This window comes from Hydra vulgaris, chromosome 02 (genome assembly GCF_038396675.1).
Source record: "Hydra vulgaris chromosome 02, alternate assembly HydraT2T_AEP".
NCBI classification, from domain to species: domain Eukaryota; kingdom Metazoa; phylum Cnidaria; class Hydrozoa; order Anthoathecata; family Hydridae; genus Hydra; species Hydra vulgaris.
In genome coordinates, this window is record NC_088921.1 from 52,752,239 (window position 1) to 52,776,500 (window position 24,262).

Genomic DNA, 24,262 nt, shown 5'->3' on the forward strand with positions numbered 1-24,262 from the left:
AATTCATTAAGTTCTTTTAATACCAATAAAAACAATCAACTGATAGTGAATTTGAAATTGAGTCATATATTGATCCTACAAATTCTATCAACCTACCCAAGTATATATCTTGCACAATACTGCTCACACATCAGTTGGAGAGGATTTAACTCCACATCAACATACATCAATTCTTAGCAGTGCTATTGTCAGTTCTGGAGGATGCATGTGTAAGTTTGTATGCTCTAACTCTTCATCATACAGAGCAGCAGAAAACACTGTGTAAATGGGTGCAAATGAAATCAGAGACCATATAAAAAACATTTTTAAATCTTCAATTTCTCTGATAACAATTCATTTTGATGGAAAAATGAACTTGAAATGTGAAAGAACTTACTGAAGGAAAACAGTTTTTAAAAGATAGGTTAGCTGTTCTTGCTAGGATTAAAGAACAAGCCGAGCTACTTGGAATTCCAGCAATTGACTCAGGTTCTGGAGAACACTAAAAAGAAGCTTAGAAGCACTTACTTCTAACTTTGGATTAGAGGATAAAGTGCAGTGTCTTTGCTTTGATACCACTAGCGCTAATGCAGGTAAAGCAAAAGGAGCTTGTTGCAGAATCATTGCGCACTTACAGCGCCCTATGTTATTCACAGCATGTCGATACCATATTTTCGAGTATCATGTTACAAAGACTGAGTGCTATTTAATTTTGCAGATATATAATCAGCACTAAAGTTTTTAAGAAGGTGAGTAATAAAATTAATTCAACTTTATAAATTAATTCAACTAGATCTAATTATTCCTTCCTATTTCCGAAAAATAGTATAGTAAAGTAGTACTTCACTTATAATTTTCCAGTTTTATAATTTTGTAGTAAGTTATTTAAGTTATTATAACTTAGGAGAAAAATGTGTCAAATTAGTTCAACAACTTGTTAATAAAGTGCATTCAGAAAAGAAAAGGCAAGATATGTCTCTTTTTACTCATATTTACAAGCGAAATCAAAATGGTAGAAAAAAGTTGGATCATGTCAGCTGCACTCAACATCTACTTAATTAATATCTACTTTTTGATCCAATTTATTTTTGAAACACTTGTAAAATGTTTTTTTATTGTATTGGTAAAGTTTTTTTTTATTGTATTCAAACAAATATTTATTGTTTTTAAACAAACATTTTATGTTTTGATGATTTTCAATGTTTTATCATTCTTCTAAAAGTTACTTAAAGAAATATTTATGAAAAAAGCCCCTTAAACTTAAGTTGTAGAACTCATTACCTTGTTATTGGATAGTTTATTTTTTAAATTGATTGAGATTTAAGGTTTTCTTAAGCGGGGTGAAGTTTTCCTAAAAATGGGGCAAAAATTGACCCTTTTTTCCTCTTTTCTTTCAAAAAAACAAAAGGTTCAAAAATATCTCTTACAAAAATATTTTTGAACCTTTCCGATGTTCAAATATATTTTTGTAAAAAATTTTCAGATCATAAGCTAGGGCTCTTTTCAAATTTTTGACATGACCTATTTTTGAATAACCCTAATATATATATATATATATATATATATATATATATATATATATATATATATATATATATATATACATATATATATATATATATATATATATATATATATATATATATATATATATATATATATATATATATGTGTATGTGTATATAAATATATATATATATAAATATATATATATATATAAATATATATATATAAATATATATATATATATATATATATATATATATATATAAATATATATATATATATATATATATATATATATATATATATATATATATATATATATATACATATATTAAACCCTTGATAATTCCAGATTTTTCTAGTTGCCAAACCACTTTGTGAAAATATTTTTGTTGTTTACTAAAAACAATATGTTAATTACATTAGATAAATTTTAGAAACATTTAAGGAGTAAAAGATAGCACTTAATATTTTCTAGAACCAAATTTGATTTTAAATAGATGATGCCAATAACAAATAGATGATTTTGATGATGGAATAAATAAACAATATTATGTAATAATGATGTAAAAAAAAAAAAACGATATGCAATATATGATTAACTTGTTATGATGTTAACAAAAGATGAAGCAGAGATAAAAAGTTAATAAGATAGGGACGCGCATATACAAAAGGTCAAAATTTATCAACTTTTTGAAGAAGAGATTTTGAAGTAATAAACTGAAACTTGATGAGATGTTATGAACCAACAAAGTTTTTTATTTTAAAGGTATTTTCAAAAAGTTTCAAAAAAGAGTAAAATTTAATGTATGTAAAATAAGTGGCCTCAAATAACCTGTGAAATTGCTTTAACTGTATTAATATTCTTGCGCACAATTTTGAAACTCATAACACCCCTATTTAAAATGATTTAAAATGATCAGAAAACATTGCAATGAGTTAATTTATAATGTTTATTTTTATAAGCTATTTCATAAAGTTTCACTTCAGACAAAAACAGCATAAGCTATAAATAGAACCAAAGTAAAAAAATTAAAAAAAAAGCTCTACCACTAAAGTAAGTAAAAAATGACAAAAAAGCTCTACCGCTAAAGTAAGAAACTGCTTTATTAAAGTAAAAGTTTCCAAAAAACTTTTTGAAAACAAGTTTTATGTTTTATATTAGGGTTTAACTGCTTTTACGATTTTCATTAAAATAATTTATGTAAAAAATATTGGTACTTTATATTAAGTCCAAATCTCTAACTACTGAGATATTCAAATAGGTTAAAGACTAACAAACAATTTCCAAAATATGTAATTACATTTTTATATACAGAATTCATATGTGTGTGTATGTGTGTGCGTGCGTGCGTGTGTGTCTATATATATATATATATATATATATATATATATATATATATATATATATATATATATATATATATATATATATATATATATATATATATATATATTTATATATGTAATAACACGCAATTTAATTGACATACATAAACTAATATATACAACATTTTTTCAAATAACAAATATAAACTAATAAAATAATTGCTTAAAATGATTAAAAAATAAAAGTTAAAAAATATCATTCTTCTTTGCATTCCTCAGCTTTTTCGAAATCACAGTTATCATCAAAACTTCTTGAAACATACTTTTTATCAACTTCAACTACATTAATTTCAGGAGTAAATACTTCATTAGTGTTGCTAATATTTAGCTGATTTATTTCAGGTAGTACATGGTCTGCTTTTTTCCTAAACAAATTTTTAACCCAACTTCTGTTTGATTTTAAAGACTCGCAAACAGATGTATTATCACTGTTTTCAGTTTTTGATGATAAACTTATTGTTTTACTTTTCAGTTCAGTTTTATTAACTATATTTTCTGCAGTTCTGGTACTTATATTGTATTCACCTATTTCATCACTAATTGGCATGTTTTTATTTAAAATTCGATCCCAGTCTGCTCTAGAAAGTTCTTCGTTTTGTGTAAACATATCACTGTTTGAACTAATAGCTGTACTATTTAAGCTAGATAAAACACTAGAAACTGAAGATTCGCTGTGTTTACTACTTTTTAAAGCCTGAGTGTGTGAACGCATGATGGATTGTTCATAACCAGAGTCATTCTCATTAGACATTGTACTTATATCATCATCCATGGTACTAATGCTATCATCGATGTCATCAAAATTTTCTAAAGCCAGGAATTTTGCATCTACCTTGGCCTACAAACATAAGTATGAAAATAAATACCTTTGAAAAAATTGTAATAACAAATGACAATTACCTACATAGATACATACATACATACATACATACATACATACATACATACATACATACATACATACATACATACATACATACATACATACATACATACATACATACATACATACATACATACATACATACATACATACATGATATCATTTACTAAAACTTTTTAAAATTAACACGCTTGAAATAAATTATCAAGTCTGTAGATTGTGGCATATATATAAAGACTCAGAGATGCTGAGTAGAATGGAGAAGTTGAGCTTTAATTAAAATGATAGATTTAATTTTTATTGATATACATTTTTATTTAATTTCAATCAAAAAAAATTAGGTCAAACATTTTTTAACTACATTTTCCTTAATATGAACACAACATGTCTTGGGAGTTAGTAGTCCCAATAATAAATGTTGTAGTTTGTTTAGAAACATTGAAGGGAAAAGTGAGTGATATTTCCCAATACAAATTTGCTTAAGTAGATATTCTGCTACCATAAACAGGTCACATCCAGAGACTGTACTGTCAAAATTGTCAGTCTCACAGGTAGGGCTGACAAAAATCATGAGATTAAAGCAATGAATAAAAATGTAACTTATTTAACATAATGTTTAAAATTCATTTAAAGTTGCACAGGAATATCTGAATTATTAGATTAAAGTAATGAATAAAAATATCTTCCTTGGGAATTACTTTACTTTTTTTAAAATGACTGGAATAAGTTCAATTTTTTCTCAACACACACAAGTAATACTTTAGTATTGCAAGTTTACAAAAAATGGTTTTGCATTAACTGGTATTTTAATGCAATTAATTTTACTAGTACTTTAAAAACTTATTTAACATCAATATTGATGGCTTTGTTCAGGTTGTATTCAAAGATGAATCTATCATTGAGACTTGGAAAAAGTCAGTTTGTCTGCTGCAGACCAGAACAAAAAGAACAGAACAACTGTCCAGCAGACCACATTGATTCCACAAAGACAAGAGCAGTTCCCAAATAGTAAAAACATAATTTTTATGGTGCTCCATGCCATACTGCTAAATCCATAAAATCATCCATTGAGTGAATTAGATATGTGTATATAATTATTTTTATATATATACACACATATATATAAATATATATATATACAAACATATAAATATATATATATATATATATACATACATATAATTATATATACACATATACAAGTATATATGTATAATAGAGTGCATCATACACTCAAAATTCTTCATACTCTCAAAAACAGATATATACCTGTTCTTAAAACTTTCTATTGGTTCTCACAAGCAACTTGGTTAAATTTTTTTTAAATGTAACTAGATTAAGGGGAGCCACCTTAAGTCTGAAATTTGCAACGAGACCTTAAATGCTTAAAAAAATGTTTTTCAAATGTCAGGTCTAAAAAAAGATTGAAAATTTTATAAAAATTTCAAAAATACTAAATATTTTATGCAATAATAATAATTTTATGTTTTACTACATAAAACTATCATTTTTGACGAAAAATAAAAAAACTTAATTGTTTCATGTTTTAATTTTTTTCAAACTTTTAATAAAAAAAGATTGCTATAATTATTTTGAAAATTTTTTTTAAATTTTGCTTCTTTTGAAATCCAACATGACACATTTGAGTTGCTTGTGAGAACCAATAAAAAGTTTTAAGAATAGGTACATACCTGTTTTTGAAAGTATGTGTGTTTGATGCACCCTAATGTATACAAATTATATTTTTAATTATTTGTATACAAAATAAACAATTAAAAATATATAAAATAAAAAAAATAAAAAAATTATCTACCTGTTCTTTTGCTGTTGCGCTTTTTTTATCCAGAATCAACTAAAAAAAGAAAACAATTTAAGAAATGCAAATCTATTGAATTCTTAAACTCAATTGAGAGATTTTTATTACAAAATAATTTTTATTTAAAAATTTTAACCTTTCGACTATGAAAGTAGGCAAACAATATCAGATGATGACTACGTTTTTTTGTAAAATGATTTCCTGTATATATTTAAAAAAAAAAAAAAAAGAGTAAAAAATGAGTGAAATTTTATGTATATATATATATATATATATATATATATATATATATATATATATATATATATATATATATATATATATATATATATATATATATATATATATATATATATATGTATATATATATATATATATATATTTATATGTATATATATATATATGTGTGTGTGTGTGTGTGTGTATGTATTATATATATATATATATATATATATATATATATATATATATATATATATATATATATATATATATATATATATATGTATATATATATATATATATATATGTATATATATATCAATATATATGTGTGTATATATATATATATCAATATATATGTGTGTATATATATATATGTATATATATATATATATATGTGTGTGTGTATATATATATGTATATATATATATATATGTATATATATATATATATATATATGTGTGTGTGTGTATATATATATATATATATATATATATATATATATATATATATATATATATATATATATATATATATTAGGGTGTCCCTTATATGAGCAAAATTTTTTATTTTTTTGAATATCAAAATGCATACCCTCTATATCCTTTTAAACTATCTAGGTTTTTTTTTGGTTTTTTTTCATTGTTTCTGCTTCCAATAAGGCTGCAAGCAACCACTATTTGAGTTTGAAGTTACTGGAAGAGAAAAGACAAAGTTTATAGAGCAAGATAATAATTGACAGACAACTTAAAAGATTGCAAATTATATGAATCAGGAAAGCAAGACGAAGGAAGCAAATTCCAAAGAACTAATGTTCTAGGAAAAAAACTAGACAAATAGGAGTTTCTGGAGCACTTAGGAATAGTCATATATAACAATAGACTTACTTAAATACAAAAATTTTATCTTTGTATACATTTATTTACATTTTGATAAAATTAATGCATGCTGACAGAATTCTGAAGATTTTGAAAATTGCTGTTTTTAACCCTTCCCGTTATGTAGCTAAATCATTTGAAACTTTTATATTTAAAAAAATATTTATTGAAATAACATAAAAGTACAGATTAGGCAGTATATTTTCCTTTGAGGGTCTTTTTTACAGTTTGGAAACAGGTTTCTATGCTCACACAGCATAGCAAAAATTGCTTTTGTTCTTCCTGTGCAGTGCAGTTGCAGTGGTCAATCCATGAAAATCTTGAATAAATTTCACTGCTTTTTCAGCTGCATCATTAACTGCTCTTAAAGAAAGAATTTTTCTTTTGCCTCTATATAGGCAACATCTGCATCCCATGTTAAAACGTGTCTCAGGAGGAAATTTTCATTAATTTTTAATCGAGAAAATAAATTTAGGCTCTTGACAGACATAAAATCACTTAATAATATTCCTGCAACAATTAATAAGGCAGTATTATTATTAGTTCAGTGAAAATAGTATAGAAAATTATACTATGTATTCCTACTTACGATACAAATAATCAAACGAAATTCTTGTCAATGGAATCTATCTCTTCCCAGAATCAAGTAGACTCTATTTTTGTAAGTTCACTATGTTTCCTCGGTTTGTTCATTAACTTCATCATGAAAGAGTGATGAAAGTGCTGTTTCTTCTGACAAGTACCAAAAATGTTGATAAAACTTGTTCAAGGCTGCTTTAGAGATCAATTTGTCAACAATTTTGTATTCCTTAAGCCTCTTTAAAAAGCACAAATCTTGATTTCGTGCTTTTACCACCAGACTACATCCAAGTTATGGTTTCACATATACAACTGCAATGAATAAACAAATGTCTTAAAGTGCTCGTTTATCCTTGAAGCTAATTTTGATCTGGGATTGCAATAAACAAATAAACAATTTATTAAAGAGTTCGCTTTACTCCTCCTGGATCAAGCGAATTGCATCAAGCGAAGCAATTCGCTTTGCTTGATGCATTACTCCAGGAGGTCTGATTTTAATTTTTTTCTCATCACCTCCTAAGAAAATAATAGATAGTTCAATCAAGTTCCAGATAACCATCACATACCATAAATTTTCCAGTTGTTTCTAAACTTTTTGAACATTGGAATATTAGGGCTACTTGTGACTTGATGGATTTTGTTTCAAAACCAGTGTGTAAACGTGATGGCGGCAAACAAAAAGTAGTAATTCCCTGTCTAGTTTTTGTTTCAAAAGTACACAAGCTTTTTTTAATGGCCCTATATTAGACATTGTTGTGTCATACCACATTATTTGTACTTTATCATCATGGTTCCAGCCATAAAGTGCATTTAACACATCTTCATCTTGATCTTGGCCAGAAAAGCTCTCCAGTTTGGGTACAGCCAGCACTTGTTTCTTTTCTCCAAATGAAATTATGTCCATTCCAGGTAATAATTGCCCAATTCAGGGAATAGCCATCATTTCAGGCATATTACTCTTAAAATATTATTTTATAGATTTCGTTGTTTTGGAAGTCCTCCTCACAGTACTTATAAACATCTTGTTTTAGATTTTTTTTGCAACTCTCTCCAAGCATGTTAAAAATCTACAAGTTTTATTACACAGTTAGGTATAGCTCTGGTAGGGATTCTAGCTTTTTTCTAAAATATAGTACACTATTGAATAACAAGATTTGCGCATTCAGTGTCAGTTAATTTAACTTTGCAAATGTTAAATTAACTGACAGTGAATGGTAGATGGTAACTTTGCACCCGATCATTTGACTCATCAACTGAGAATATATTTTTTTTATTGCTTTTTAATTCCACTGCCATTTCTAAATTTGTCGCAAAATTGTTATTATTATCTTTTTACAATTATTGTAAATAGATAATTATTTATTTACTATTATCAATTATTATCAGATTATCAATATAATAATTATCTATTTTCAATTATCAATTTTGTGTTATTGTAAAAACCACTTTGAGGATATCCACCCTTTTAACAAACAATGTGAGTAAGGAGTAAGGTTCAAGAGACATTGTCAGTTGAAATAATGCTGACTCAGCATTTTAGTAATTGAAATAATCTGAACTACAACTTTGTTGCGACTGCAAAGCAACTTTGACATATAGCATCTTGATAATGGCTTGGGGAATTGTTATACTCAATGTTAGTTGACAACCAATTCCACTACAAAATTTATTTTGCAGGGGCACCTTTCCTGTGCAGACCAGCACAAATCAAATCTCTTTTTTTAACATTTTTGGACATTTCTTTGTTGTATGCATTGTAGTTGCTAACTGACTTAGGATGAATAACCTAACAAAGATAAAGAAACGTGTTATTGCATTCACAGGGATCATTCTATAACCTTTTTCTTTTTTTTTAAACAACATTTTTAAAAGAAAATCAAATAAAGGAAAATAAAAAAAATAAAACATTGCTGTTGTTACAATTACAAATGTAAATATTGCTTATTACATTAACAAATAAAAAAATGAAAAAATATTTTATTTGTATATGGCATTTACAATTTCTTATGTTATAAAAATAATTCAACTTTTTTTAATTATTATAATTATTTTTTATTATAAGATTTCTGCTAATAAACTATTGAAATTTGGATATGTTAATTTAAAGTTAGCAAACAACTTTTCTTTTTTTTTTTAACATTTAATATATGGACTAGGTCCAAAAAACATGCTTCTTCTGAATTAAGGTCTAATTTCATTGTAACAAATGACACCTAATTTATGGTTTCTCTTAGTTTAATAACTTATTCTTATTAGTCAATTATAAAAGTTATTCAATAGTAATACTAAAATAATTTTGTAAAGTAAATCTGTAATGTTAATAAATATTTAAAGTTTCAATTCATTAAATCAATAATAATATTAATAATAATAATAATAATAATAATAATAATAATAATAATAATAACAATAACATAAAGAAGTACCTCGAAGTGCTTTAGAAGCTTTGTGAGTCAACTAGTGCAGATAAGAGAATATTCTGACAGCTTTTTTCAACATATTTGGTTATTTTGAATTAAATGTCACCCATCCAAGATTAAAGAAAAATCTGGTGTTCTGTTAGTTATCTAATGTTAGACTCATAGTTCCTGAGTCAGATATCATGCTATCTTTTTTCGCTACAACCTGTATTTGTATGATTATCTCAAAATATAATCTACTTGACATTAAAAATCATCAATCAGTGCATTATTAACATTAATTGTTAATTAAAAACCGCTTTAATTGTAAACCATGTGATATTATGGAATATTCTAAAATTTTCTTTAATAGAATTACAATATATTAAAATTACAAAAATATATAATAAATATAATAAAGTAAAAAATTTTAATTTGAGCATAAAAAATTACCCTTTTATTGAAAAATCATTATAGGTAATCACTAGGCTTACAATATACCCACCCAATCATATAGCCCTTTTTTTTCCAAAAACTCTACACCTAAAATATACAATGATAATTTTTTCTAAAATTATTTAGTAAAACACAATCAAACCTTAAACATAAATATTTGGATTATGTTCAATGGGTGATACCTCTCAAAAAATCTCAGCATTATCAAATATAATAAAAAGTAATAAAAAATAATAATAAAATAAAATTTAATAAAATTTTAGTTCAGGGACCAAGAAGCATTTTTTTAATATAAATTTTTTTCAAATTAATACCAGCATAAATATAACAAAAAATTTAAGAAGGTTCCTCCTCAGAATTCATAAACTCTCTCAACTTGTTCTGAAATAATTGGTTGGCTAAATTAAAATTTACAGCATATTGTATTTTGGTTGGCTCCTTCAAAAGTTACATAATATTTTACATTGGTTGGACAACTTAAATTTTACATTATGCAACTGTAATTTAAATTCGGGACAAAAAGGCATTAAAGAAAAGAAAAAAAGTTTTCCAAAAAGTTGAAAAATTTAAACTTTTATTATTTAATTATTAAACAAAATTTATTTTTATCAATTATTTTTATTAAAATTTAATTTAATAACAAAACAAATGAAATAAATAATAATAAATATAAATATAAAAGTAATAAATAAATATTTGATTTAAAAAAAGAATTAATGTAAAATCATTAGTTCATGCAATCACCTGCAACTTCCAGTTTTGAAAGATATGGCAATGAAGCGAGTTTTTTTGCCTCTGAGATCTCCACAATTCCATTAAATGAAATATTCAAGCTTACTAACCCTTGGCAACTCAACAAACCTAATATAAAACTTTATTAGAAACAGTTTTCGCAAGTGAAGTAGATTAAAAAAATTTACCTATAAAAATTAATTTTAGTGTTGCATTTAAAAAAATTTCCAAGATTATCATATATTTTTTCGTTTAAAAATTATTGTAATCACAGAAATTACTAAAAACAAATTTTATCCATTTTTTGTATAAAAATTATTCATTGCCAAACTTTTTATAATAGCAAAAATAGTTAAAAACACAATAACTCTAAAGAAATATTCAATGTTTTTCTATATAAATTCACATGTTTAAACCAATTTTTAAAATATTTCAACTAAATAAAAGTATTAAAACAAATTAATTTAATGTATAAACAAAACAAAAATTTCATTAACCAATCTTTGATATTGTTTGAAAGAATTGTTTTAAGTAACAGATGATATGCAGCAATGTGAAATGTATTACTTAATTAAAAAAAAAACCAAAATCAAAATATTTTTATTATGCCTTCATTAAATTACAAAAAAGACATACATATATACATGCATACATATTTAAATTTATTTGAGGTATCTAAGAACAAAATTATATATGTATATATACATATTTATGTATACACACATATATATATATATATATATATATATATATATATATATATATATATATATATATATATATATATATATATATCCAAAATTTCTTTTTAGCACAAAAAGTGTAAGTATTTTAATAAACAAGGCAAACTTTTTAATTAATAAAACCATTTTATTAATTCTAAACAAAACAATACATTTTTCGACTATCAATAGTCATCTTCAGTTGAAGTTTTAATTTTTAAATTTGTTTAAATACCTATATAGGTGATTTTTTCAATACCAATACAAAATATAATTATCTTATTAAAAATTGCAATGGATTAAAAATTGCAATGGAGTTAAGCCAGTTTTCTATAAACGATATGTTGATGACATTTTTGCTGCTTTTCAGTCAGAAAATGAAGCACGTATTTTCCTTAATTATATTATTAGTAAACACAACTCTATTTCTTTCACCATGGAACAAGAAGTGAATTTGAAAATACCCTTCTTGGACGTAAATTTACACAAAATAAATTCTACAGTAACTACTACAGTTATTCATAAAAAAACCTACTCTGGTCTACACACCAATTTTTATAGTTTCACTCCGCTTTCGTACAGAGTTAGTCTTATCAAATGCTTAATCGATAGAACATTTAAAATCAATAGTACTAATCTAGGGTTTAACTCCGACATAAACAACCTTTTCAAAGTATTTCAAAGAAACATGTATCCATCTTGGTCAATATCGAAAATATATAGATCTTATTTAAACAAAATTAACACAAACAATCCATCACAACCAAAAATCAAAGAACCTTTGTTTTACTTTAAACTACCGTTTTTAGGAAAAATATCTGATTTAACTAAAAAAAGATTGAATTCAATTGTTAAAAGATATTGCTGTTCTGTAAATTTTAAACTAGTTTTTGTCTCACTAAAAGTTTCAAAATTTTTCTCCTCTAAAGATCCTATTCCTCTAGAGTTCAAATCGTTTGTGGTGTACAAATTCATATGTGCAGGATGTAACTCCTGTTATATAGGCGAAACTACTCGCCATCTCAAGACACGGATAACTGAACATTATAAGAGACAAAAAATCACATATCTATAAACATCTCCATGGTAATGAAAATTGTTTTATGCAATTAAATGAAAAGTGTTTTTTTGTTTTAGATTCAGCATCTAATAAGTTCAAATTAAAACTTAAAGAAAGCATGTTTATAGAATGGTTAAAACCTGGTATGAACAAACAGGTCAACCACGTCTAATTGACACTTTCTGTTTAGTTATTACTTTCTATGTTTTTTTTATTTTTTTTTATTAACCTATTCTTTCATCACTTCCTATTTGTTTTTTAGTATGACTTGTTATTCTTATAATAGTTTTTGTTGTATTTTTGTAATTAAATTAATAGTTTGTACACAGATAATTACATTTTGTATTGGTATTGAAAAAATCACCTTTATAGGTATTTAAACAAATTTAAAAATTAAAACTTCAACTGAAGATGACTATTGATAGTCAAAACATGTATTGTTTTGTTTAGAATTAATAAAATGGTTTTATTAATTAAAAAGTTTGTCTTGTTTATTAAAATATATACATATATATATATATATATGTAAATATATATATATAAATATTAGATATATATAGTATACACATATATATATATATATATATATATATATATATATATATATATATATATATATATATATATATATATTAATATATATACTATATATACATGTATATAAATATATATAATATATATATATATATATATTATATATATATATATATATACAGCTATGCTCAAATGTATGGAGCACCTATTTGTTTAAATATATTTGTGTTTAAAAAATGAGATATACATGATGAATTTTTTTTTAAATGGTATTTTATTTGTTTTTTACGTTTAAGCATTAGTAAATCATTTAATGCATGTTGAATTTGCTTGTCTGGGCATGATTAGACTTGTCTTAACTTGTCTACATACTCACTTAGTATAAATTCTGTCGAATTAAGATATTCATTTCATTCTTATCTTAAACGTAACTATTGTCAGCCGCTCATTATCTATTGTTTAAAAGTAGTGATTTTTTTTATCATTCTTTATTTATTTTCATTATGAGTAAAACACGCGAACTTTCTGTGAGTGAAAGAAGCCAAATTGTGATACTCCATAAACAAGGACATTCCCAAGTGGAAATTTCAAAAATTATGAAATGCTCAAGGAAAGCAGTGCAAAATGCTATAAATAGATTTAGTGAAACTGGTTCATACGAAATTAGACCAAAAACGGGAAGAAAACGTATACTTTCTCCTAGAAACAATCGTTTCCTCAACAGGATTTCACTTCGAAATCGGACCAAATCTTCTAAAGATTTGGTTAGCGATCTGTGGGAGCACAGAAAAATTCAAATTTCTGCTCCAAGTGTTAGAAGATACTTAAAAGAAGGTAATTTACATGGAAGAAGGGCTCGCCGAAAACCATTGCTGACTGAGCACCATAAGAAACTTCGTTTAGAATGGGCTAAACAGCACCAAAATTGGTCATCAGAAGATTGGGCCAAAATTATTTGGTCAGACGAATCAAATATAGAGGTAAGGCATCATTATGACTTACGGTGTAACCAAAAAATAAAAAAAAAATATCATTTCGAAATTATTCCTTTAAGTACCTGAAATTTTACATGTTGAAATTTATAATATCAAATTTGTATTCCTTTACTTTTTTGACCTAGATTTTCGGGCAACCTGGAGGCACCTTTGTAAGACGACGACCAGGCGAAGCATTTGAGCCGGAATGTATCATCCCTACAGTCAAATTTGGCGGTGGTGGCACAATGATCTGGGGTTGCATGGCCTCCAGTGGCGTAGGTGAAATATTTTTATGTGAGGGTAGGATGAATGCAGAGCGCTACATTACCATGCTAAATGAAGTTTTGGAGCCATCAATATTGAAATTATTTGACGAAGATGTCCCTCAATATTATTTTCAACAAGATAACGCTCCTTGCCACAAGGCAAAAAAAAGTTTGGACTGGTTTTCAACAAATGAAGTTCCCCTCATTACGTGGCCCCCCCCAGTCTCCAGGTTTGTCACCCATAGAAAATTTGTGGTCTATTTTGAAGAGGAAGTTGTCAATTTACAGATGTAAATCCAAAGAAGAATTTAAAGCGAAAATTCTGGATGAATGGGAAAAAATACCAGCGAATGTATGTAAGGATCTTGTGGACAGCATGCCCAAAAGACTACGTGCGGTGATCAAGGCAAAGGGAGGTGCTACAAAATATTAATTATATTAAATAATATTGTTGAATTGAAATAATTTGTATCAAATAAACACATTCACATTTACTATTTGTTCATTACTTTTGAATTTTAAATAAAATATAGGGGTGCTCCATACATTTGAGCATAGCTGTATATATATATATATATTAATATATATACTATATATACATGTATATAAATATATATAATATATATATATACATATTATATATATTTATAAATATATATATATATATATATTATCACTTCCCGAAGGCCAAGAAGATGAGGGGGCTACTGGTGGTTATAACCCTCTCCCAACTCTATAACTCCGAAACATGAACCTTGACAAACAAGGCCGCTGCGCAGAGAAACAAGTTGAGCGCAGTGCTACCAGGAACATGGTAGGAATCAAACTGGGAACCTCTCGCTTTTGAAGCATTCTACCACTACACCACTACCGCATATATATGCTAGGGCAGTCCTTAAAACAACTTTTTTTTTAAATGTCTGCTCTCACTCTCTAAATATGTTCTATATAACAAAATATTACTAGTATTACAAATTCTTTGAAAAATATATATTTTTAGGGGTAGCCCAAGACCCTTAAACATCAGACGGGCCCTATAATTATCAAAAAAATAGTTTTTCAAAAGTATATCATGTTGGGTCTCAAAAAAAGCGAAATTATATAAAAACTTAAAAAATAATCATTTTATAAAAAAAAATATTATTTTAGATTTTAGTGAACAGAAAATGATGTTTTCTAACTAAAAACGAAAAATAAGGAAATTTTTATAAAATGATGATTATTTTTGAAATTTTTATATAATTTCGCTTCTTTTGAGACCCAACATGATATACTTTTGAAGAACTATTTTTTTGATATTTATAGGGATCTGCCTGATGTTTAATGGTCTTGGACATTTTAACAAGCAGACATTTAAAAAAAAAGTTGTTTTAAGGGCCACCCTAACATAAGCACACACACAAGAAAAGAAAAATACCTTAACAAAGAAAATTGAAATAAAGATACCTCCAATAGCTTGTACCTTGTTGTAACTAAGATTTAGATTTTTTAGTTTATCTATTGGCTGAAAAAAAGAAGAACAAAATTAAAAACTAAATTAAAAAGTTAATAAATAAAAAAAAATTCAATTTAAACAAGAAAAAGAAGTGAAGCAGTTAAACAAGAAAAGTAATTAAGATAATTATTATACTTGTGGTAATAATTAAAATAATTACTTGTGTTGATGCTGATATAAGGTATATTCTATTATTTGAAAGAGAAAGTGTGTGCAAGCAGGGAGATGTCGCCAGCTGCAAATCTAGGTGAGTGATTAGATTGTAGCTAAGGTCTAACTAAAAATAAGTTTAAGTAAAAATAATAGATTAACATTTATAATAATATATGCTTGCTATATATTATATTACATTATATATTTGTATAGCATATGCATAATATTGAACAGTTATACCAAAAAAAGGCCTGGTAAAGTATATAGATAGTTATGCTGGTAGTTAAGGGTTCGTAGCAACTTCTAATAACAATATTTACAAAAAACATGTAACATGCTTCAAAAGTTATAAGTATTTTGTTAAAATTTGTAATATTAATACTGCAATGTTATTATTTGTTTAATGTAATAATAATGTAAGATTTTATTAAAATTTGTAAAAAATAAGTTATGATATATATTTTATTAAAATGCAAAACTAAAAAAAAGCAGAGTAGTGAAAAAAATATATATATAAGTGATTAATATATAAAGGTGTACCAAATTGGAAATTTGGAATTCCGGCCGGAACCGGATTTGCCGAAATTGTTAATAAAATTCCGGCTGGAATTCCAGCAGTAACGAGAATTATATTTATGTAATTTTTTAACTTTAAGATTGAAAGTGAAAGCCTGCACCTCAGTATCATGGTTACATAATATATATTTATAATCTATAATATATATATAACCTATTTCATTAAATGATTCTTTTATTTCATCAATTGATTCCTTTATTTCATTAATTGATTTTTTTATTTCATTAATTGATTCTTTTCATTTAAATCTAGTATATTGTTTTTATTTGTTTCTTATAAATTTATTCATTAAAAGTTTCAACCTGCATAATATTTATATTTAAAATTATTTCTTTGTTTTCTATTTTTCCATTTAGGTTAAAATTGACATATTTACTGAATTAGGCATCCTATACTTTTTAATTATTTAAAATTTAAGTAACACCTAAAATAAGACTATTTTCAGAGGCAGGTAACAGTTTTGGTGAAAAAAGAGCTAGTTTGTTGCCCGAAAATGGATTGTAACTCTTATGCACCACAAAGTTCCCAAACTTCTATAAATCCTTACATAATTGAGTACTGCAAATAAAATAACATCATGTTTGTTAAGAATTTTGTATTTTTTACCTAGGTTTACCTACAGTTCTTTATTGCCCTGTAAGTTAATGATTCTTTTAGACAGTCTGTGTCACATTTTTTTAAAAAAAGGTAAAAAATATATTCCAGCATTCTGGCCTGAAATATTGTAAATCTGGCTGTAACTAGAATGACCTAAAAGTCACAAATTCCGGCCGGAATTCTGGCCGGAACGAAATTCTGGTACAAACCCTCAGTTAATGAAGTGGCACTTTTTTGCGGCAGCAGACTATAAGATAAACAATTCATGTAATGAAGCCCCCCAGCAAAAAATTAGTATATATATACATATATATATATATATATATACTAATTTTTTGATATTTAAATATAAAAAAATTATATTTAAATATAATAATTTTTTTATATTTAAAAGAAACAAATATTAATTTATTACCTTTTCTAAACTGGTTAAGTATGTCATTGAGCTATCAAGTGTTGTGATCTGGTTGTGGCTGAAGTTAATGTGAGTTAGCGAATACCATGACTGAACAATAAGACTAAAATATTTTATAAAATTTTATAGACAAACATATAACCAGCTTTATAAAAAATTAAGTCTCAATCATCTCTTATTTAAGATCAAAAACGTAAGCAAAAATGATCACTTTAAAGAACCACAATAGTTACAAAAAGTATGAATTTAATTTAAAAGAGTTAAACATAAGGTGATAAATTTTGAACAAAGCTTGAAACAGAATGTTGATTTCATTATAAAAACAGTTTAAATTTTAATCAATATTACATAATCAAAGCAATGCCATGAATAATACACAGAATATTCATAAATTTTTTGTTTGTTTTTTTTATAATCGAAAAATTATAGCATATGTAAGTATTAAAAAACTCTCGATAATGAAAGTAGTCATACCGATTTTCTGATAGCTTATAAGCTGCCTGTACTCTCCATATTTCTCCTAAAAGGTTTACTTGAGGGGTCTATCAACAAAATTATATCAAAGATTTAATTAAGGTAAATAAAATCATCAATTAAATTATACCAAAGTTAATTTGAAGTGAATAAAACAGTATTTTACTTATTAGGTTAGATTAATGCTAAAAATAATATTTAAAAATAATTGATAATTGAAAAAATATTGCAACAAAGTTCATTTAAGATTAAATTTCTAAATAATTTATTCAACAAAAAAATTTATACAAAACTTAATTAAAATAAACTTTAAAATAACTATAACAACTAATTAAATTAATTATTAATAAAGATTAAATCAAATTAAATATTAATATAAATAAAAAATTAATAGTGACTTATAGGCTATGAATTAAATATTGAAATGTATAAAAAATGAACTACACTAATTATACAAATAATATATTATTTAAAAGTTATTATAAAATATATGAAATATATCTTATAATAACTTAAGAGCAAAAATATAACTTAGGTATTTAGAAAAATATCAACTTTTATAATAATTTTATAATTCAAATTAATTAGGTAAAACTACTAATTAAATTTAGAATTTTATATATAGTTATTAGGAAGTATCCATGAGAATAAGTAAAATAGCTACTTAGAAAATAATTGAAGAATAAGCAAGCAAACATAATACACTTTAAATATTGTCAATTTTTTTATGCCTTGTGTTATTGAATCAAGAAAACATAGCCGACCGGACCTGTAAAAATACAGGTCTTTGTAAGACTATTCCACACCAATCTTATCTACACTTTATCCTTAAATATCCTAGCTTTCCAGGAATTTTCTAAAATACGGATCTTTACCAAACCTACCATTTCTATACTTATCTATTCCACACTGCTTATCTCTATACCTATTCCTTAATTAATTCAATATTTTTTAGTAAAATAATTCATTCTAAAAAATTGCTTTAAGAGCAAAAAAATTAAGGCGCACCTTTTCGACATGCGTAGAGCTTACAAGGGACTTATAATTAGGTTTTTTTTTCTCCTAAACGCATATCATTGATAGCTCAGTGGTTTAGTGCGCTATCATAAGAGTCATTTTGGGGTTTAAAGACCTCCCCTTAGTGTAATAAATTTCAAAATTACTTCAATCTTGCTTATATATTTATAGCAAAAAATAATAATACAGCAAAAAAGATTTCTTATTGTTAATATAAAATTTTTAGGATTTCTCATTTTATAGATTTATTATACAAGATTGTTTCAAATACTGCCTGCAAACTCAACATATGCTGAAGACATTTACACTTCAAGTGTGTTCGTAACGCTAAACAAATGGCAGAACTAAGAAAATTTTAGACCATTAAAAATTATAATTGCAACCTAAATTATAATTGTATTAAATTATAATAAAAAAATTATAATAAAAAAAAATTATAATTGCAACAAATTAGCTATAAAACACTTATCTAAAAGTTAAGCTGAAAATACTTTGCACAGTGACATCAGCTTGTATCAAAAAAATAATTTATACGTCAAGTTTTTAATAAAAAAATGTAAGATCTAATTTAATTTTAATAATTAAAACTAAATTAGATCTTACATTTTTTGATGTAAAATCTAATTTAATTTTAATTATTGTGCATACAATTGCACAAATATATGCACTATATAAAACTGATATAATGATATAAAACTGTCACAGATATATCATTTCACGGATAAGAGTTTGTATTTATTACAATAGTAATAAATAAATAGTTTTAATGAAACAGCATAGCAATTACTATATTTAATCTTGACTAGAATAAAAATATTTTTTATATATGTTTAATAAAAAGAACTTTTCTAAAAAATTTAAACAAAATCTTATTTCTCGTTAGCTTTTTGCCACAAAGTGACCTTGTTCTTTTCGTAAATCATTGAAGACAAAAAAAATTTGGGCTTCAATGATTTACGAAAAAGTCGCGCCTATTCCATTTAATTGTCTAATTAGATTAAAACATTTTAAACAAAAACTTTCCGCTTTTTTAATATCTAAACGATCGTGCTAAGAAAAGGATGACATAACTTTAGCAACCAGAAATCATCAAGAGAGAGAGGCAAATCTAAAATCAAAGTTTCAAATTTTTCACTTGGATGAGACAATGCGATTCATGTTTTTTCAATCTTGCAATTTTTTTAAATACAACAACATAAATACAAAAACTCAAAAAAAATTAGTTTGAGCAAAAAAGACTTTTTAATTATTAAAAAAGTTTACTTATCATCATAGCAGTCGGAAATACGCCATCATCTTTGCCGCAAATAGCTACCATTTTAGTTACGGGGAAAAGAAGCAGGAAAATAAGGCATAAACACAAAAAGAAACCAAAAATAAATTTTGTATTTTTTTTCTATTTTTTACAAATAAGTAAATGACAATTACTTAATTAATGACTATGTATGATTACTTAAATGAATAATGAAGAAATACAACAAATAGAAAATTATCATTTGTTCTAAATAAAACAACAACAGAAAACAAGATTTTTTTAGATTAAAACCTCTCTTTACCACATCCCCCACCTCCACACACACACACACACACACACACACACACACACACACACACACACACACACACACACACACACACACACACACACACACATTTTTACACCCACACAAAACATACACATTTTTACACACATACACACAACTTTTACACCCACACTTACACACACATACACACAAACACACACTTTTTTATACACACATACACTCACTTAATTGTGCCTACTTATAAATATTTACTATCCAAATAAAAGTGCAAACTGGCACAAGAGCATAAACAGATTTTTTAAACATTGGTAAAAATGAAAATTTGTAAAAAAATTTAAATTGTTTGGAGCACTTTGAATATTTGCAGATAAAACATACCTATATTGATTTGCACTTATGCAAGCTCACAATTTAAAAAAAAAGAGAGAGTGTTGGGAAAAATTTTTGGCGCACAATCCATACTTAATAAAATCCATACTTAATAAAACCTAATAAAATTCTTCACCCTTATGCAATTCCTACTTTTGCAAGTTTTATATTTATAATATTTTTACTTGTTGCTACTTTTTTCAAAAATATATTCATTACATATATTATAAGTTAAAATAAAACTTACTGAACGCTTCTCTACAGCAGCATCAATCAGTAAAGTCTAAATTTTAAAAAACAAAAGACTTTAAATACATTTATTAAATATTTTACAAACTAAAGCAATTTTTATAAGAAATACAATGCAAAATTTCAAGCAACTTCCTAGCCCATTGCATACATGCCAACTACTTTTCATAGAACTACCACTTTACTTAGATAAAATAAGAAACATGTTATAATAAAATCAACTATGTTGAGCAACATATATGTTTATTAAATCGTTTGTATTTACTTCCATATAAACTTGCATTACTAATTGTTTGCTGTAAGGTTGTCAAAACTTGGTAGTTTATGTAGAAAAGAGCAAAATAAATCTTAATAACCATAACTAACCAAAAAATGCCTTTTTAATATTAAACTTAAGATGTGTCATTGTATAACTTTTTTTGTCAAAACTTTTTAAAAAACAAAAATGATGAGTTATGGATTTAAATAAAAAAATGGTGTGGTCCACAATTTTTTGGATTGAATTTCAGACCACCACTCCCAATTAATTGTAAAGTTTTTAATGGTTCTAAACATTATTTTTTTAATTAGTATTTAGTAAGTTGAAAACTTTTTTTGCTTTTTTATTTATAATATAAAATACATCATTCATACATTCACAGTATAGTACATACATGTTATGTTAGAGACATGATTTTAGGCTTTATTGTATATTGTTTGTGAATTTGTAATGTTTACATTATGCTCAATGTTACTGCCCACTTTAAAAGTTTGTAATATTGTTTTTGAATATAAACTTCAAATATGAAATTTCAAGTATAAACTTTTAATATAAACTACTAATGTAAATTTCTAATATAAACTAAACTTTAATGTGAGCATTCTATTTTGATAAAGTCTTGAGTCTCGAATTTACGTTCTAATTAATTTCTAGATTACAATCTCTAAATTCTAATTATATTCTAAATTGCATTCAATCAAATTATAACTATAGCATTGCGTAAAAGTAAGTGTTAAGATTTTTTATGTTATTGGATTTAGTAGCATCAATAGCATAAACATTTAAATCACATAGAAAATTATAATATGGGTAATTATAAAATTTTTTATTTATCATTTAGTTAACACATTTACCTTCATTGATGACAAGCAGTAGCGTGCAGTAAGCTTTTTAAGCTTTTGACATAAACTTTCAAAACCTCTTATTGAGTTAATATTACATGCATCTATCTAAAATGATAGTGTTATATGCATTTATATGTATTTATTAATTTTATATAGGATAGTAAATAAATATATATTATATATATATATATATATATATATATATATATATATATATATATATATATATATATATATATATATATATATATTGCACATACATATGCATAAAATATTTATATGATAATTGTCTAAAATTATCATAAACAATTGAAATACTATATTAATATTATAAAATTATGATATAAAACCAGATAGCTAGATACACCAATAAAAAATTACTTAACCTAATGGCATACTAGAACTAAATTTTCATTATTTATTTTTGTTATTAAAATACAGATCAATAGAACTTCATCATACGCATCTTGCATTCTTTTTAATAGTAACCATAGTAACCATACTTTATAATGAATCTAATATGCAGCAATAAAGTTACAAAAATAAATTATTAAATGCACCTGAAGTCGAGTTAAAGAGGAGAAGAGCGACAAATCAAAGGTAAGAAAACTTTCGTGTTCTTCTCCGTTACAAAACTGAGTTGCAGGATCCGTAATACTTAACCTACTTAAAGCAGCAACAAATTGATAAAGGTAACCCAAGTCAACTGTGCTATCTATTAATAAGCATTTGTTAAAATTAATTTTGAACACCCAAGAGACTTCTAGCAGTGCTTAAATTGACAATACTTATTACAAGTTTAATAAATCAATATATCAAAAGTACAGATAATAAATATAAAAATGTGATTAAATACAAAAACAGGTTAATAAATATACCTTTACCAACTATATACTAGTTATAATATATTATTTAACCTGTATAATTTTTGTTTACAGTCTTTGAAAAACAAACAAACTTTTATCTTTTTACAGTTCTTACTTGGATGAGGCATTTGTAATTGTTTTGTTATACAATAAAGTTGGCTCGGAGATAATCTAAAATAGTCTTTTGACATCAAAATGCTGTCCCCTGAAATAAAATGTAATAAAATGAAATATATTAGTAGTATAATATATAATGTAACAAACTAGACTATTTCTTAACAAAATCATATACTTTCTTGACCTCTTATAAACAAAAAAAAACATAAAATTTATTTACAGTCTTTTAAAAAATAAAATCAATCAGAAGAAAAAAGTTAAAACAACCTAAACAAAACCTTGTTAAAAAAAAAACCTTGTTTTGCTTAGCAAAGTGAAAATAATATATTTTATATTTTAAACCTTTTTCATAAATTATTTGACTTTCAAATAATGAGTTTATACGACAGTATTTGACTTTAAAATAATGATTTTATACGACAGTATCTTTGAGCCCTAAAAAATATTCTGATAAAATCTTTTTCTAAATTATTTTTCCTAATAAATGTAAAGCAATCTTTTATTCAAAAAACAATTTCCTTCAACTAGGCAAGAGGGAGAGGGGGTTACTGAGAGGATAACTCAAACAGGGGGCTACTGAGGGTGTTTTTTGAGGATTTGGTAAAATATTGATTTATAAAATTAAAATGGTCTTATATAGAAAAAAAAACAGATGATTTCGTTTCGAAAGCCTGCAAGAGTAAAAATTTTAATTTTAAAGTTTTTTTCTTTTGTTCAATAAAGATAAAAATGTCTGTATTTAACATACAGACATTTTTATCAACATTGAAATGTTTATGGGAAGTTGTTACATTTTGTTAACATCTATTGTGGAGTGATAGATTTTTTTTATCTAATAAAGTCAAATTTTAACACAAAATGAAATTAATGAGAAACATAACAATAAT

General features: G+C 25.1%; 1 protein-coding gene across 1 annotated transcript in view; it reads right to left on the reverse strand.

Moving 5' to 3' along the window:
• Nucleotides 1–2,936: 2,936 nt before the first annotated feature.
• The window catches only part of LOC105844611 (nischarin), a 49,743-nt gene continuing 28,417 nt past the window's right edge, over nucleotides 2,937–24,262 (reverse strand). The window contains exons 6-17 of the mRNA XM_065791348.1: nucleotides 23,374–23,463; nucleotides 22,953–23,107; nucleotides 22,402–22,497; nucleotides 21,287–21,322; nucleotides 18,110–18,177; nucleotides 17,636–17,738; nucleotides 16,054–16,170; nucleotides 15,845–15,902; nucleotides 10,852–10,968; nucleotides 5,710–5,774; nucleotides 5,571–5,609; nucleotides 2,937–3,712 (exon numbers count right to left, since the gene is read on the reverse strand). Coding sequence (XP_065647420.1) covers nucleotides 3,071–3,712; nucleotides 5,571–5,609; nucleotides 5,710–5,774; nucleotides 10,852–10,968; nucleotides 15,845–15,902; nucleotides 16,054–16,170; nucleotides 17,636–17,738; nucleotides 18,110–18,177; nucleotides 21,287–21,322; nucleotides 22,402–22,497; nucleotides 22,953–23,107; nucleotides 23,374–23,463 — 1,586 coding nt within the window. The 3' untranslated portion in view covers nucleotides 2,937–3,070. The remainder of the gene's footprint in view (nucleotides 3,713–5,570; nucleotides 5,610–5,709; nucleotides 5,775–10,851; nucleotides 10,969–15,844; nucleotides 15,903–16,053; nucleotides 16,171–17,635; nucleotides 17,739–18,109; nucleotides 18,178–21,286; nucleotides 21,323–22,401; nucleotides 22,498–22,952; nucleotides 23,108–23,373; nucleotides 23,464–24,262) is intronic.